Below are 17768 nucleotides of genomic sequence, written 5' to 3'. Positions count from 1 at the left end.
GTGCGCCAACGTCTGACGTTTGCAGACTGTCGTGGCTGATATTAGGACATGGTTATTCATGGGGCTGCGCGGACAGTTGTGGAGAATAATAAGCGATCAGATTTCAGAATTGGGACGTTTTGCGAGTTGAGGTCGTGAGATAAGATTAAAGTGACATGATGTTTTTTCACTGTCCCTTTGTTTACCCTAGACAGCTTTATTGAACAGGCTGTAAAAACACAGATCACCCAAACACCGTGTTCGATAATAGCCTTGACAAAACATTTACATTCGATGTTGTTTTTATACGGTCTGTGCTCGTTATTCAAATGAAAACTTCAAAAGTTGCGCAAGTAGGGAATGCACACGTGCGCAAATTATTAAAGAAAAAGGAGGAGAGCTTGGTTTTAATTGCTCTAAAGGAAACCTGCAATTGCCTGAAACGACCTTAGTGTCATCAAATCTATTGATCATATTGTGGCAAGGTTTAGTGTTCTTGGGTGCTAATCATATTCTGTGCGCGTAAAGGAAACCACCTTTAAAGATACAACTGATCGTGCGGTCAAGGATGGAAGATTCTAGCAGAAGGTAGCGATTCCAATCCCAAAGTATCCCCTTGACCCAGCCGCGACGCACTGCAATACCCATGTGGGAACAGTTTTCCCTGCATGTAACGAGGTTTAAATTACGGCGACCCGCATATATGGTTTTGAACTGAAAGAAGAAGTTCTATTTTAAAAAATATCTTTCATAATCATTGGAAAGTTTATTAATCAACTCAGTCATTTTCCGTCGTGTGACGTAGGATGTTTCTCTGTCTGCATGCAAGATACCCTGGATAGGAAAAACTTTACTAAATACTGTTCAATCTCGTCTCATTAGTCACCTCATCAACTGCATTCAAATTGGAGGTCTGATGCAATGATATCGATTTAAATTGGAATTGATATTAAGATCAGATGGTTAGGACAATATTACATATGATTATCTCAAAGCCTACTGTGAATGAACACGGGATAGCTATGTAACCATCCATCTGCATTTGCTCTCGATAATATCTTCATGATTTTGCCTAGAGATCTTAAAATACATCTCACCTTTACACCTTCTAATAAAACCATGAGACACATACATTTGAAAGGCGTTATCTATGTTACATTATTACATTACATTTGAATCGCATTTTTTGGCTGTTTTTCGCTGTCAAGTATCCTGAGAGACAGTCGTGATACGGCATTTGAGCAATGCTTTGTTTTGCGTGTGAGTCGAAAAGCATGCGCCAAGCTGTTTGTTGTAGAACGAGCGTGCGTACTGTGTACTATACTATCTTCAGCCATGATAGACATGCTTTTGAAAATGTCATTTTCCCACCGGGAATCATGCCAATTATGATGACATTTACAAGAGCAAACAGAACTTTACCCAGGAAGTCTCAAGCGTAAATGCATGTTAGATATGATATGATATCTATACACGTCATTTACCTTAAGAAGATTTCAAACTCCTTCAAATTCTGCGCTAGCGTGAGTGCTTAAACCACTTTATGTGCCGTCGATGCTTCCAAAATTCCCACGCGTGTACCAACACGCACTAAGGTAGTTCTGTGAACACCATCGACGATTCTCTGCAGCCAGGCGTATATAAATTATGGTCAATCAGTCCGGGTTATTAATGTGTTTATTATAACCCCAGACACAACTTAGTTTTATCTTCTTAACTTTGAGTAGTTGTTAAACGGTGCTTGCGCAAATTTCAATAAAGACACTCCGCACCTTGGACACAGAAAAATCCACAAATAATTAATGATGATGTCGCGAAAATAATGCGTCAAAACGGCATTTAATAGCAATCCATTATGTTAACCAAATACCACACATGGAGTTGGCTGCGAAAACTTAATGGTGTCAAAATGCGATCTCACAAACGCAAATACATTACAAAACTCAGCTTATTTAACCCTAAGTGCATGTACACAAGCCAAGAACAGGAGTCGTATAAATTGATAGGATTAATTATCAAAAAATATTTGGAAGCATTCTGGCTATCTGTAAATCCATCCTGCTCGCAAAGTTTATTAGATTAAACGCACAGTTTCATATGGTTTTAAATTAGGCGATGCTTATCTCAGGTTATTTAGGGCGAAACAGCGGTTGTCCATTAATACAACCGTTTATCTATGTTGACAGTTTGAGCACTATTGACAGAAGAATTGCTGATGTGATGTAATCTTTCCTAAAAACGCGGGTAACTGAAGACAAGTGTGAGGTAAATCCTGACACGACGTGGGAAGAGGTTTAGGAGCCGAACTTAGCTTTGTAATACGACTGGTTACCTATAGGGAAGGTTACCATTTTATCATGATATCCAAAGCAATCTATATTCATGTTGATCACAACATTAGATACGTGTGTCTCTCAATACACACTCCATCATGCAAAAAAGTGGAAGTTCAAGCCATGCAGGTTAACCAAAGTTAATGATATACTTTGTAGTTCATTTTACACCTCTAGTATATAGTCATTTAGGAATTGAAAATTTTAAAACGACAAATGCACTAAACATTGCGCAAACTAAATGAAAAAAAACTGAAGACAATTGGATAGCACAAGATGACATATTCTACCATAACCACTTGTCTACGCACTCTGAAAAGTAGTAAAGATCCTGTGAAAGGAACATCTGTTCATTTGACATACAAAATAGACACCTTGGAAGGCAACTTATAGACTCTAAGGCGACCAGGAGGACAGAACAACAGGAACTATCTTGGCCATAGTCTAATGCACTTCTATAGACGTTTAAAGTACAAGTAGTAATGAATACTTGAGAAGGAATACCTGAGCACATGAATAATAGAAACATGCAGAATTCGCCTAATTTAATCAACTGCAGACGTTAGATCATAACAATACGACATATTTAGAATATCGTCTACAATTATACCTTCTATAAACGTTTAGAGCAGTAACGATTAATATCTGGTCACACAAACAATGTACTTGGCCGTCTATACTCGAGACAGCAACATGGAATGTCTGCACAGCATATGAGGCTTTCTTAATAGCGACTGCTCATGATAATGATCTTCCAAACAGTAACCTAATGAACACGAAGATGCCTTATTTGACAGTCGTAACATGAAAGGTTGTAACGAAAGGGAAATCACCGAAATTATAACTGGATGTAATCTTTTTAATCAATAACCTAAAGCACATATTATACAGGCAACATTGGCAACAATTAATCTGGGCAGAAGGTTGAGTATTTGAAGGGGTTTTTCTAACTTAAATGATTTGCAATATAAGAGATATAAAAGATCAAGGATTACATATCCAATTTAAGAGATCAAGGGCTACGATGGAGAGCCATTCCATCTTGCAGCGTCGTGAAGTAGCAAGACTGAGGTAAGCTAAAATGCAACATCCCCCAAAAGATATTTCAATTTAGTAAGATTCACCCTCGATCACCACGCCCTTATTCTTACATCACCAAGCGCGTCAAACCGTCGGGGGGAGGGGAGGAGAGCTTTTTGATGATCTGTAATTTAATCTACAGCGCGTAGAATTCACATTGTAGTCTCTCTCTTGCGGCAGATTAATTAAAGCCTGTTTTGCCTTCAACCAAATCGTAACCAGATCCCGCGGAATCACGCAACCTGCTTCGGCTCCGGACTGCCAGATACGCAGATCAGTGGCGTGACGCATTCCGATACGAGGCTTGTAAAGAATAGTCGTCAACCATGATAGAAACAAAAGGGATGCAAGATGTTACGCAAGGCTCGATTGGCTCAGCAATGATACAAGTTGAGCCAATTACATTTCATGTAACATCAGTTCTCCCACAGGTTCTCCCGATCCTGTTTCACCTCTTTGATGGAAAAAATTGTTTATTGAATAATTGCGCAACGTATGTAGGAATACCGAGATGTTATTTGGGGCTTTTGTTCAGCAACAAACGATTTATTTTATTCTGACGACTGATTTTTTCCTCAAAGATATCGTATATTGGCTGCAGCAACATGAAGGATGAGCGTTTATCTGAACCTTATACGAAGTATCGAAACCTTTGACAAATGTACCAGATGAATCTGGCTGATGATGAAGCATCTTTGGAAAGGAAATCTGAACAAGCATTTCATTGCTAGTATTACGACGTCCTGATAGAATTTCCGATACAATTGGTGGAAATTACCACCAGCATGAATCCACCAATATGGAGAGAGTGGTTAGTACTAATGGCATCTATTAATTCTCTCCATTCCATCCCCCTGTGAGGACAACTACAAGCAAATAAACTTGTGGAACCATGACTATCGGAGGCCCGTTGGACGGGTTGTTATGAAATCTAGAAGTCACAGCTGGTACGCGGCTGTCAGCTGAAGTCAGCCTTGAAGTTACAGCTGGTTGTGCGTTCTTCACGTTAGATTTTGATGTTATAATTTATTGGTTTATAATATGACATCATTATGGAACACTTTTGCATAATATAACGATTACAACACAGACTAATTTCTTTATTTTCCTGCCGGTTTGTCTGGAGTAACCTTGTTTGTCTGGAGTAACCTTGGGCGCGATAACCTTGACACGCATATTTTACGCCTCTATACAACATAAATTCCTCATGATTCGTGACTTTTACTATTTAACCGCTAGCGCTGACACGCTGGTCAATATTATTTTGTAAATTATCCTTTGCAAGACTTGTGCAAGAATTTGTATTCGTGGGCTAAACAACCTGGTTAAAATCTATCGATATTTTTCTTCTTACCACCATTACTAGGAAACGGTGGACAAGCTAAGGAATAGACGAAGCCGGAAATTCCATTCATTCTAATGATCAATGATTGTAACATATTTGTAACATGTGATTGGAATTCTTTGTTTACAAATGTTCCAAAGCGAGCATTTTCCCGCTCGAATACAGCGGTTCTACGTAATGCGCATGCGTAATGAGTAAAATTTGACGCAGCTCGTAAACACGGGGTTTACTCTGGCCACAGGGAAATGTGTTCATGAAACAAAGTCAATTTCAACGCTTCGGAAAACTCGATTTTTAAACCAATGGAAACCGATGCTGTTACAACGAGAGGAAGGTTAGTAGGACTGTTTATTACAGTAGAATAATTCAGCTTTTTCATGCCGATTCCCTGTTTTAACAGACGCAAACGTGTCCATTCTACGAAGTGCCCTTGCTGTTCGCATCCACCGATAAAACCGGAATTAAAGACGAGACCAACTCGAAAACGAAAGGTAGGGAATACCTTAATTTTCGAATCCAAAACACGCATAGAAGTCAATGAATATCCTCTGTATTCGTACGTTTTTTATTTCAACAAATTAAACCGGTATTTGATCGTAAAGAAATCATAAAATTATTCAACGTAGCGTGTTGCAGCGTGTACAAATTGCAACCATGACTTGCAACAAAAGTAGCATGTGACCCAGCTCACGAGAATTTTTGCTTAAAAATAGATTATCGGTCATCGGAGTTGTGGAAATATATATTAAAAGTAGTAAAAGTTGTATTGGTTAGAATTATTATTCCTACATTGATATAAATATATTTTGATCGCTGAGAATGTTATTGTATTTTATCGTAGTACGCTATTTCACGATGACGCTGTAATATCTGTGAGGTAAAAAATAATTTTCACGTCGTTTTCTCGAAACATTTCATCGATTTTGGCCCGAGGATTATAAGCAGCGACTCCTTGTGTATATTGACGATTTTTTGGGGCTTAATTTGGAGAAAAATTCGGTGTTTGTTTGACGAATTTAGGAAAAGTGGGCGCGCCACGATTTTCCCCTGGCGACAAGATATGCCAATTCACGAGAAATCAAAACAATTCGGGGAAAACTCGCTGTGTCGCTAAACAAAATTTTCATAACCGTAATCTTTTTGAGTTATTTATTTGCTTACAAAGATGGTATAAAACATGTAAATTTATAGAGTTATCAACACGCCCAATCGAGCTGAAGTCCACATAGAAAATTGTCTGTTTTTTACCAAATACCTTGTTAATATTCATAAATTTTCTACGATACTCCCAGAATCGTATTTTATATGTGTTCGGTGTTCTTATAAAGATAATAGCAAATTTTCAAAATACGAGAACACCAAGTTTTGCAATATTTTTGTGTCGTTGTACAATATTCTAAGAAGTGTAAACGTTGTATTTCCGTTCATGTACTTAATACTAATATACTGCCCTTTATCCGAAAATAATGGCAGCTGCCTTTTGACTATTCTAGAAGAAAAAGAAATAGATATCTGTAGATTTCCTGGGTTTCTCTAAAATAACATTGATATATTAAAATGAAAAAAACTGTTTATTGTCTCTGGTTGCTATATTCATGAGGGTAATTTGTTAGTGTCAATATGCCAAGCATGTCAACTTGTTGAGCAATAACATGCTGAGGACCTTAAATTCTCCTCTGTCTGAAAGCCTTGCTCGAATAAGCTAGCTTGATTGACTTTCAATGCCTAAGTGAAACACATGCATGTATAAAAGGGCTGGATGCTGCAGTTTAAAAGGACTTCTTTATTAAGATATTATCTTAAGATTACATTCCCTATTGTGAGATTTTATTGTCAAAACACCAGTTTTGTGAGTTGATGTCTAAAATTATCTTGAACCAAGAATTATTGTACATATAGGAAAGAAATTGTATACATGCTATGCCAATAGTTTTATTATCGGACAAATTATTCAAAATCTGGAATCTTGAAATTCCTGTAATTTATAATGCATAATCAAGAGTTTCTCAGAATCCAATTCAACCAGGATCATGAATCATTCACTACCTTAGGTTGTGAGGCATTAACCTTTTTCTTCATTTTGAAGGGCGATGAGATCAAAGCAGAGGGTTCACCATTATTGAAGACTAAAAGGTTAAGTCAATTTATAAGATAAACATGTGCATTGTCCTTAAATGTATCTAAGTAAAAGCCTGAAGTTGAGCTCTAAAATACTATGATCATACCATTAGTCTGTTACCATCATCACCACTTATACCATCACAAGATATTCCTCACAAAGAATCGAAGGCTGATTTGCAAATATATTTAATATATAACTATTGAATATTCCAGAGGTTTTAAAGGATCTTACTTTTGAGTGGAATTATACACACTTCAAATTCAAGCCAGGAACAGTTGATGGAAAAATGAGTCAACGCTTTTGCATGCTGGTGCAATGCTCTTGCTTGAATTTGAAGTGTGTATAATTCCACTCGAAATTAAGACCCTTTAAAACCTCTAGAGTTTACCTGCATTGAGTGAAGTGCCAAAAATCATAATCGATTTACTATGGAATAATCTTTAAATTGTACTCTTCCACAAAATTCAGGTCCTGCAAAAATTCTAAGAGCAAGAAATCAGCTATTTTGAAATCAACTGATTTGGAAGTTTCCAGTCTTACAGCCAAAGTTGACAAACCAACTACAGAAGGGCGTGTACTCCGTTCTGGAAGAAACACACCAGTTTGCATTGAAACTATAGTTGAAAAAGAGAAGCCTTCTCCCAATAAGAAATCAAAATTGAGAAAAACAATCAAACAGGAACGTGCTGGCGCTGAATCTGTAAATCAGAAGTCTACTGCAGACAATGATCTTGCAAAATCAGATTTGACTGGGGTTAAACAGGAAGACATCGCTGATAATTCGATGGGGAACGATGTCACCTCACCTAAGGCTAAGAATAGCGCGAAGGCAAAAGGCAAAACTAAGAAACAACAAAATAAATCAAGCAGTCCAAAAGCTGAAACTGCAAAGGGAAATAGTGAACAAAAAGGAGCGAAATTCACAAAGGTTGCAAAGGAGAAAACGCTTCGCGTAAATTCTTCCGAAGCGGTAAAAAACAGACGTCCCCAGATTGCAAAGTCGAAGGGAGCAATTGCCAAACGAGCCAAGAAAACCTCGGCTATTGAAAAGCTAAAAGTAAGAGCATTTGATCAATTGAAAGAGAAACTGGAAATTGCTTTCGATCGAAGTTCTATTAGCGTCCCAGAATGCGTTCAGCTCCTACAGAAAATAACTTCGCCGAATTTGAGCGAGATTTTCGAAAGCCAAGTTACTTCGGTCGAGGATAGTAGTTCTGAATCGCTCCTTGCTGGATTAGCCGGAAAAAGCCTGCCAGAAATTATGTCCGAAGGCCTGCGAAGAGGTGGAAATAGCGATGATAGGATTGCTGCTGCTAAAACAAGCAAGAATGAAACGATAGCCACAGAGAACTTGTCAAAAGCAGCCCACGCACTTGTGAGCTTCAAAAGTCAAACAGGAACAAGAAAAAATTTAGGCAACGAGGCCTCGTCATCTGACAATACACAAACAACCCAGGTTTTATTGAATGATTTTGGCCTTCAGAATACAGGATTCACGGCGATGAATCAAAAAGTGCAGAATAACAGCACTGAGAGCCAAGTTGATGTCGCGAAAACAACAACGACAAAGCAATTAACAATTCCCAATACAATCTCGATCAGCCAGACGAATCATCAAGTCGGAGAGATGCTAAAGAATGTCACAGCAAACCCTCTCTCCACATCAAACCAAGCAATGCAACAGAGTAATTTCCCGCAAACGGTCAGTCAAGGAACGATTGCAGGCATGGATTCACTTGTAAAGACCACAGAATCGTTAAATAATTTCGGTCAAGTGCTTCAAACGTTGAATCCTCTGATTCCTACATCGAGCCAACTATCTCAAATAGCCAATCTCCTAGTTCCAACAACGAATCAACTGTTCCAAACGAATACCTTTCTTCCCGCAACAAATCCTGTGCTTCCACCAAATCAATTGCTTGCAAACGTATCAGCAATTGCAAGCCCCCAATCCACAATTTCCCCTGGGAATCCCGCACTGCCCCCAGCGCAGAATGTTTTATTAGGTCAACCTCAAGTCGCATTTCAATTCGTTCAGGCCAAAGGGGCAACCCCCGCCCCCCTACCCACTACGACCGCGCAAGCCCAAACAACCCCAAGATTTATATGCCCTAACCCCGGTGCTCTGCCACAAACAACCACACCCGACCAGCAACCAGGGCATCCGCTTCCCCTCAACCAGCGTCTATTTTTGCCGAAAATTACCCCGCCGATTGACCAGAAGACCCTAGGGTCAAATCTGCCAACCCTGAGCATCAAAAGTGCCTCGATACCAACAACCAGCACCAATGAATTACCAACATCTGGCAAGCTTCGACCAATCTTACCTCGAGAGCCTTTCGTCTCCCCGACTTTAGCGATGTTTAATCCTATTCAACAAAACTTTCCCAGCATAACAAAAGCGAGTGATATAACTAGCAACGTCAAACAAGCTGTAAAAAGACTTGTCAACGGTCGAGCGAAGAGTACTGAGAATCCACCATCAAAACAAACGCTTCCGGATATCGCGAGTACATTCAACAAACCTTTATTCGCAGGGCAGGGGAAACCAGCACTTGCCCCAGCGCAGAACAGACAAGACTGTTCCGAAATGGCAAATAAAGAGCAGGCCATTAAAGCTTTATTGAGCATCGGAGGTGAACAGCAGACCGCGCAACAAGGAGCAAAAGGCGCCGCCTTTAATTGTATTCCAGCCACCAAAGTTGTCGAGACAAAAAAGGCGGATGATTTGCTGGTGGTGTTTGACACGGACAAGGGGATATTTAAAGTAGATGACGTTACCATCGACCCTCAAGTCAACACTATTGGAAAAGGTAAGTTTAAGTTACCTTGGATCCCCGATTGTCTTCCCTTGTAGCCACTCGTCAAATGTCATATAACAGCGGTCTAAAATAGACAAAAAGAGTCTAAGTACCTTATATAGGCAGAAATGAGTCTTGCTGAGGTCTTGCCTTTTGCTTTATGAAGAGAACTCGGCGCAAATATTTTTAGTTTTACTCTAGTTTAATTTTAAAACCTGTTGATTACCTAGAAAGCTACACTTGTGGTAAATGTGGAAAGATCTTCACCTCTCTGAGTTATCTCGCAAGACATATCAAGCGTGTTTGCCCTGACATGACCCACCGCAAATGGAAATGCGACCACTGTGAGAAAGCGTTTCGCCATCCGTTTGGTCTCCAACAACACGTGTTCACGCACACAGGTGAAAGACCTCACAAATGTTCGCAATGTCCCAAAGCGTTTTACAGCTCCAATGATTTACGGAGACACAGCAGGATACATTCAGGTAATGCGAAGGGCGATGATCAAGAACGCCGTTTATGCTAATGTTGTAATAATTTACCGCAACGCAAGCGCATAATTTATTAAAATTATGCATAATTAGTTTTGTCGCTTTACATAGTAATAAAATATATTCTTTTCAGGAGAACGTCCTTACAAGTGCAAGCATTGTGGGAAGACTTTTGCTACAACGATCTCGCTCAAGACCCATACCTTTATTCACACGGGCGAGAAACCACACCGCTGTCCACATTGCCCGAAGACGTTTGCCACGTCGAGTAAACTTGGTCGGCATATTGTCACGCATTCGGAACAGCGGCCTTTCGCTTGTACCCAGTGTCCGAAGACCTTCAACAGATCCGGTAAGTGAGATTTGGCTGTGATTATCCATCCCCTCGGGACCCCTCCCCATGAGTAAATAAATTTTTTTGTAATTTGTTTCTTTAATATTAAACCACGTATCACTTATTCCCGTACAATTACACTTTTTCCATACCTAGGGGATTTACGAAGACATATTCAAAATCTTCACCAAGGCAAATATCCAGTCGAAAACGACGAAGTTAAGACGAGTGCAGAGAAAAAATCTGATGTTTCTGGAGAGTTTGTGTCGATTAACGAACATCAGACAGTTGGCGAAATCAAAGCTTAATTAGTCTTTAATTAGTTAATTCGTTTTAAAATTGCAATTAGAATAACTTATAGTCTCAATTTATCATAATTTTGTGTGCACGTGTGAGTTATTGTGATCATTTGTAGTGTTCGTCTTTCTACGAAAATTAAATATTTAGATTATCAGAAAATGTAATATTTAGATTTTAGCCATGCAGTAATCGCGCTTTGGATGAAGACTTCCACTAAAATTTCAATTCCCATATTAGAATAGCATGTATGTATAAATGTTCAATATCAATATGCATGAATTACATTTATTTTCTGATAATAGCTTCAAGCATTTACTGTAAAATAGTAATGTATGAAATCTAGCGAGTAATACTGTATACAACAGATTTCTTTTTAACAATCACTTGAATAATTTAAGCTTTGTAATATATTAAAAATAAAACGATAATCGTTGATCATTTTGGGGTAAATTTGATTTATATCAGACTTAGATAATGTGAGATTTGAATGGACTTGCAAAATGAACATTTCGAACATCAACCTCGGAGTAGCCATCACACCGACAATGCAAGCATCAGAACAAAAGGGCGCAAAAACAAATTCTTAGTTACAAAAATTATATTTATATCAGTTGCTGACTGCATAAACTAAATTATCGTTGCCATATCTACAGTTTAGGATATTCGTACACTTTGCTGTATACGAATGCATAGGTTTCGACCAGGTTGTGCTGCCCTGGGGTTGTGATGTTTTTAAAACTTGATTCAGATCCCAAAACAGGACTTTCGCGTCACCTCCCCCGCTTGCTAAAAGGTTACAGGAGTTAACGGCCAAACTATAGAGCGTGTGGCTATGCGAAGTTAGTTCTCTTACACGTTTTCCTGTTGAAATATCCCACACGTGGATAACCCTGTCTTCACCAGCTCCAAGCAGGTGCTTCCCATCAGATGAAAACATCAGCGAGAATATAGCTCCCTAAAGAGAAATACTCGGTCAAAACATTGCACTGTGTTTATGATGTGCTAATACTAAGTAATAACTGAAGAGCTATCTGATATTTTTTGCATCAACCAACCTTGTGTCCACTGAACAATCTAACAAAGGAACCAGAATGAACATCCCAGAGCCTACAAGTCTGATCCGACGAGGCTGTTGCTATGTACGTGCAGTTAGGGTGGAATTTTGCCGTCTACAAAACATGTCACCTCATTATTACAGCTGTTTGAACGAGTGAAAATTGACCACTATTTTGCCAAAAGGCATGTAGCCATGGTCTCAAAAACAGGGAAGACATCGTAGCCCATATTTTTTGTACCAGGTTAACTGTCATCATTGCTAGTGAGGAAATGCTGGGAAGCGTCTCTTTATCGTAACAAAATACGATGTCAAGAAACCTCTCCAGGGTATAACCTGTTTTGGTTTAATTGTATATGATTTGAACTGAAAAAATTTAATGCATCGACTTACATCAACACTTGCTGTATGGCCAGCAAATATCCTCAAGGGATAATTATATTCAAGATTCCAAAGTCTGGCTGTCTGGTCCATCGAAGTTGAAACAAAGTAAACATCTAAGTTACTGAGATCTACATGCCAAACTGGATAGTTATGACCAATATATGATACTCGATTTGTATATGAGTTCATCGTCCATAATCTCACTAAAGAAAGTGGTTGAAAAAATTTTGCTGAAAAAATATTACCAAAAACAAAATGCAATGCAAAAATTCTTTTGTTCAACTTTTCATTGTGATTTCACTGCATGGCCCTATAGCAGGCCCCAGTAAGGTGAAATGATGTCATATGTTACACTGATAAGTACACTGTGAACCTATTTTTATAATTTTTACACATAATGCATACTATACCAGTTGTGTCCTCTGAAGCAGACAGCATAAAACTGTTATCTTGTGAAAAACAAACACTATAAACTGGACCAGTGTGGGCTCGTAGAGTTAGTGTCTCACTGGAGATAGAGGCCTTTGAATTATCATCATCATCATCAGTTACTCCTATTTTGCAAAAAGACAAGTCTTAACTGATGGAATATTCCTTTGCAATCCAATCCTAGATTATCCAATTAAAGTTTTAGCAGGATACAAGCTTCATGTTCACATAAATATAATTATGAACTTAAAGACTATCAAAATAGTACTAATCCTTAGAATGACATTCCTGTAACCCAATATTTAAAGATACCTTCTTACCTATACCTAGATTTACTTGTGACATTTCCCGAAAGTTTTCTTGATTAACAACCAATTTCTTAGGCGTAAGGCTCCACAAGCGCACAGCTGAATCTTCAAAACCAGCGCACATTAGTTGACCATCATTGGAAATAACCGCAGAAGTTACTCTTGAGGAAAAAAGATAGAGATATCAGGAAACGTTGGATGAAAGTTGTTTAATATGTTGGAATAATTGTGGAACACACCCAAAATTTCTTGAGGAATGAAAAATAGAAAATGACATATCTTACCCTTGTGTACAGTTTGTTATGTTATGCAACACCACCGTTGGTAAATTTGGTGGTTCATCTTTCATTGCTTTAATTGCATCCAACAGTTCTGTGGGAACCGTCAAATCAGTTTTTTTTACACCAACTTTAGTTTTTTCACGACCTACGTCCTCTGTATAACTTTCCAGCAGCGATGTCCGCACATTATTTACCTCCAAATGAATATTCTTGTCAATAAAATGAAGCAAAATTGAACGGTTGAGGCCACTTAAAAACTGTAGCAAATAAATAAACACTTTATGTGATAGTCTGTGAACATATTTGCTTTTGCGGAAGTTTGCAGCAATATCACTGGTACTTAATTTTTCGGGTCCAGTGATGCCTCTCAGGTGTTGCAGCTCTTCTTTATGATCAGTTAAAAAATCCCCAACATGCTGATTGTAAAAGGGCACAGATTTTTTATCCTGAGATTTTTCAACCAACTCCAGATAAATGTTGACAAATATTGGGTACTTCATTCCAATAAGTTCCTGCCTGTACGCGGAATTTGTACCAGCTATGAATGTTTTAAGTGCAATGAACTGCTCTTCCAGCTGTTGGAAGTATACAGTTGCATCTTTAGTAGTTGTAGAAAAAGATAAAACGTTACTTTGGCCACTTTCACTCTCGATTGTTTGTTTCACAAGCACGTCCATTATGGAGTCTTGGGTTGACTGGACGAGATCTACACCACTGTATTTTCTGATTTTGAAGAAGTTTGACAAAGCTGCCGACTCACTACTATCTTTAATATCTGTATCTTCTTGATTTTGACTCATAATTTGCAAACTCTCAAACACAGTTTGCACAGAAAATGTTTCAATTTTAAAATGTCCCTCGTGTGTGCTTCCACTTTGCACGGTGAATTTTGCGAGGTAAGAATGGAATAAAATTTACCACAAATTTACCTTAAATTTGTAAATTTCTCGAATTTTATGTATTGAGACTGTGAAAACATTAATGATAGGTACCAATCAATAATTACTTTTGTGCTGGCTACCAGCCAGTTAGCTTGAATGCCTCTTCACACAAATTACCTCCATAAATCATAATGCCACTATTATTCTGATATTCTTAATTAATAACAACCATCTGTTTGGTTGGGAAGAAAACAGTGGAAGTCTAGGAAACATTCTCAACTGACCTTTTCTAATTTAATAATAAACATTTGTATCCGATTATTCTTCATGATTTACATAATAGTTGATTGGTGTGTTATAACTAATTTACTTGTTTGAACTGGTGAATTCATAAAAATATTTTTCTACTGTTAAATATATTTTATATTCTTTTATTTGTCCAATGCAGCACTATATAGGAAGTTGGAATATGCGCTAATTAATATATTAGAGTAGTGACCTTTGACCTAGCCACAGCAGTGGGATGTTGTTGGGACTGTGAGTGCAAGTTGGTTGTGAATTACCTTCAGGAAGTTGTTGGCTAGTTTGAGAAAAACATCCGTTTCTACTGGTGTAAAATGCTTGGAGGTTTAGTTCATATTGGCGCTAACTTAACCAACGCTGTTTCGTCCTACCTCACTGGTGGAGTGACAGTAAGTTTCATCTAAAATCTTGCGCAAGGTTCTGTATAAAATGTTTTGTTTTAAGGACTATAAACTTCCTAAGACAAACTTGTTGTTTGCTAAATAGTTGGTCGATTGGTAACGATTGGTCGCTTCGAAATATGTTAGCGCAAAATGCGTCGGCAATTAGCAAATTCAGCGCTGCACTTGTGCGTGAATATTTATGAGATATTAGATCCGATACTTTGTAAACAATGAAAACCAGACATAAAAAGTTTGTGTACAATCGTGAATATAAATGAACGAATAAATTATTGGAAAGGAAGGTTGTGAGCCGTTTTGAAATTAAGCAGGCAATTTAGTTGAGAGCTTTCAGCATATCATCGTACAAGAAAGATGGCCAAAAATTCTGTAAGTAAATATACAATAGATTTCTGTCTCAGACATTGTGGAATAATACGATATTTTGTTGTAACATATGTAACATATAGTTGTTTGGACCATGCTTATAATACAGTTACATAACTGTATTAACTACGCCTTTGTGCAAAAAATCTTCGATGAAAGGTGTTTTTAAAAGCATCGAGATGACTTATGCTATTTGTGTCTAGGCATTGCTAGACCTGCTTTTTCTGGCAAGAGCTAGTTCACGTGAAATTGTGTTGCAATTATACTATACTATAATTTATAATCGAAAGTCATACAGTTTGTGAGAACCCTAATATCAATTGTTAGTGACAATTAGTTTGGTTGCTTGTAGAATCGCTTGAATGATGAAATTTTCTGTTATTTAGTACAACAAATAGAGGTTTATATAATCTTTGTGTGCATGGTTAATAGTGTGTCATTTTCATTATGTAAATAAAACACTTGAGATTCTTTCCAACAGTTGAAAGATAATAAAACAAGTCTGCTCATGTCTAAAATAATTCCTACCAGACTTTTATACTTGGCAAGGGTCCAGATGCGACAGCTTGTATCAGTAATAATCTTGCAAGAACTTAGGCTTGCAACAAATATATTCTGCAACTGATTGTACTGACTAACAATTTTTGCAATATCGAGGTATTCAAACAACTTACTAGAAAATTACTGTTATTAAACCAAGGTTTCCCTAATTCCTAGGTTGAGGCAGAGTTGGAAAAACTTAGATTATCAAAAGATGACCTGATCAAGGAGATGGAATTAATCACAGCTGATATGGAGAATGGTCTTTCAGGAGATGCAGAAACACGAAGCAAGTCTTCAGTGCCTATGTTAGTCACCTATGTTCGTAGCACACCTTTGGGGACTGAAACTGGAGACTTCTTAGCCCTTGACCTTGGGGGGACCAATTTTCGAGTTCTGTTGATCCACATTGAACCAGACCAAATCACAATGGATAGTCGGGTTATGCCCATGAGCAAGGAACTCATGACAAGTGATGCTGTGACATTGTTTGACTATATTGCAGAATGTATTATTAGTTTTGTTAAAGAGAAAAAAGTGCAAGATAAAGTGCTGCCTTTAGGGTTTACTTTTTCATTTCCTGTCAAAATGTTAAGTTTAACATCCGGTATCCTGTTGAAATGGACGAAAGGATTCACTGCAACCGGAGTGGAGAACCAAGATGTTGTTGTTCTCTTGAAAGAAGCACTTGATCGCAAAAAGGTAAGTTGGAAATTGGAAGGAATGGGAATCCTTACTATCATTTTTTTTACCTTAATTGGAGGTCTCAGGTCACCATTCATTTGACATAATATTTCAACACCAATGTCTTCATTCACTAATATTAGATTCCCAAACCAAGTGATCACTTCTCTCATCCATAGGAGTACAAAATAAACATTGTTGGTCTGGTGAATGACACAACGGGAACACTGATGTCTTGTGGCTGGGAAGATCAGGATGTAACAATTGGATTAATTCTCGGCACTGGAACAAATGCCTGCTATATGGAACGTCTTGAAAATGTCGGAAAGTGGACGGGCAAGATTGATGAACCTAAGCAAGTGATAATAAACACAGAATGGGGTGCTTTTGGGGATAACGGTACCCTAGATTGGATCAGGACGGACTATGATAAACAAGTTGATGCAAATTCTTTAAATCCTGGACAGCAGATGTAAGAGACTTTTTTTTCCCGCTAGCTGACATAATTTTGCAAAAGCATATAGTTTCACAAAAATGGTTGTATTAACTTGCTGCTATTTTTCTTAAAACTAGATTTGAGAAGATGATTTCTGGTATGTATCTTGGTGAGATTGTTCGTCTTGTGTGCGTCCACTTGGCATCAAAAGGTTTACTGTTTGATGGCGTATGCACCGAGAAACTTGGAAAACGCGAAGAATTCTTAACAAAGTTTGTCTCAGATGTGGAAAGGTGAGGCTTCATGAGAATTCAACAGTCTAATGATTCAAATAAAGTTGCAGGAAAAAAACAAGTGTTGCCATTGTGATACATACATCAGTCAGGTGTTTTTTCCTTCCAGTGGAAATCACGAGCGAACATTGAAAGTTTTGGAGGAGCTAGGTTATTCTCAACCCAAACAAGAGGATATTGAAATTCTCAAACAGATTTGCCAAGTGATGTCTGAAAGAGCAGCCCGTCTTGCTTCAGCTGGTCTAGCAGCAATAGTGAAGGTAGAAATCATTTTTCCTTATACTTGTGTTTTAATTATGAAGTTTAAATGACCTTGTTTTGACCTTTTGACCTTGTAGAAAATTGGCAGATCTCATTGTACGATTGCTGTTGATGGTTCTCTTTTCAAGAAACATCCTAAGTTCAAAACGTACATGGAAAGCACACTGGATGAATTACTACCTGGAAAGCATATCAAACTGATGCTTTCTGAAGATGGCTCTGGCAAAGGTGCTGCACTTGTTGCAGCCGTTGCATGCCAGAATCACCAATGATGGACAGAAACTTTTGCACACAGAACTATGTCATAAAAAGCTACAATTATTTTGTTGATAACATTTTATCTTCTTATAATTTAGTTATTA

General features: G+C 38.0%; 3 protein-coding genes across 4 annotated transcripts; 2 read left to right on the top strand and 1 right to left on the bottom strand.

Annotated features, from left to right (window-relative positions):
- The first annotated feature begins 4691 nt into the window (after positions 1–4691).
- On the top strand, positions 4692–11179 carry LOC114515963. Its single transcript, XM_028535284.1, has 7 exons — positions 4692–5071; positions 5138–5228; positions 6824–6870; positions 7328–9672; positions 9891–10145; positions 10285–10503; positions 10642–11179. The coding sequence occupies exons 1-7, from the start codon at positions 5040–5042 to the stop codon at positions 10791–10793; spliced, it is 3141 nt and encodes a 1046-aa protein (XP_028391085.1). The 5' UTR covers positions 4692–5039; the 3' UTR covers positions 10794–11179.
- On the bottom strand, positions 11134–14087 carry LOC114515964 (TAF5-like RNA polymerase II p300/CBP-associated factor-associated factor 65 kDa subunit 5L). The gene is made up of 6 exons (XM_028535285.1): positions 13245–14087; positions 12973–13121; positions 12634–12777; positions 12233–12426; positions 11841–11954; positions 11134–11740 (listed from the first exon to the last, which is right to left on the bottom strand). Exons 1-6 carry the CDS (start codon positions 14039–14041, stop codon positions 11393–11395), a joined length of 1746 nt encoding a protein of 581 aa, XP_028391086.1. The 5' UTR covers positions 14042–14087; the 3' UTR covers positions 11134–11392.
- Positions 14088–14650: 563 nt separating this feature from the next.
- On the top strand, positions 14651–17747 carry LOC114516190 (hexokinase-2-like). Of its 2 annotated transcripts, none has more exons than XM_028535592.1 (6): positions 14651–14814; positions 15910–16434; positions 16596–16888; positions 16990–17145; positions 17255–17405; positions 17484–17747. In XM_028535592.1, exons 1-6 carry the CDS (start codon positions 14740–14742, stop codon positions 17676–17678), a joined length of 1395 nt encoding a protein of 464 aa, XP_028391393.1. In that variant the 5' UTR covers positions 14651–14739; the 3' UTR covers positions 17679–17747. The 2 variants fall into 2 exon arrangements, with proteins under 2 accessions (XP_028391393.1, XP_028391394.1); XM_028535593.1 differs by lacking the exon at positions 14651–14814 and adding an exon at positions 15057–15195.
- The last annotated feature ends 21 nt before the right edge of the window (positions 17748–17768 follow it).

Source organism: Dendronephthya gigantea, unplaced genomic scaffold, assembly GCF_004324835.1.
Source record: "Dendronephthya gigantea isolate DGI-Jeju-01 unplaced genomic scaffold, DenGig_1.0 000005F, whole genome shotgun sequence".
NCBI classification, from domain to species: Eukaryota; Metazoa; Cnidaria; class Anthozoa; order Malacalcyonacea; family Nephtheidae; genus Dendronephthya; species Dendronephthya gigantea.
This window is presented reverse-complemented; position numbering and strand designations above follow the sequence as displayed.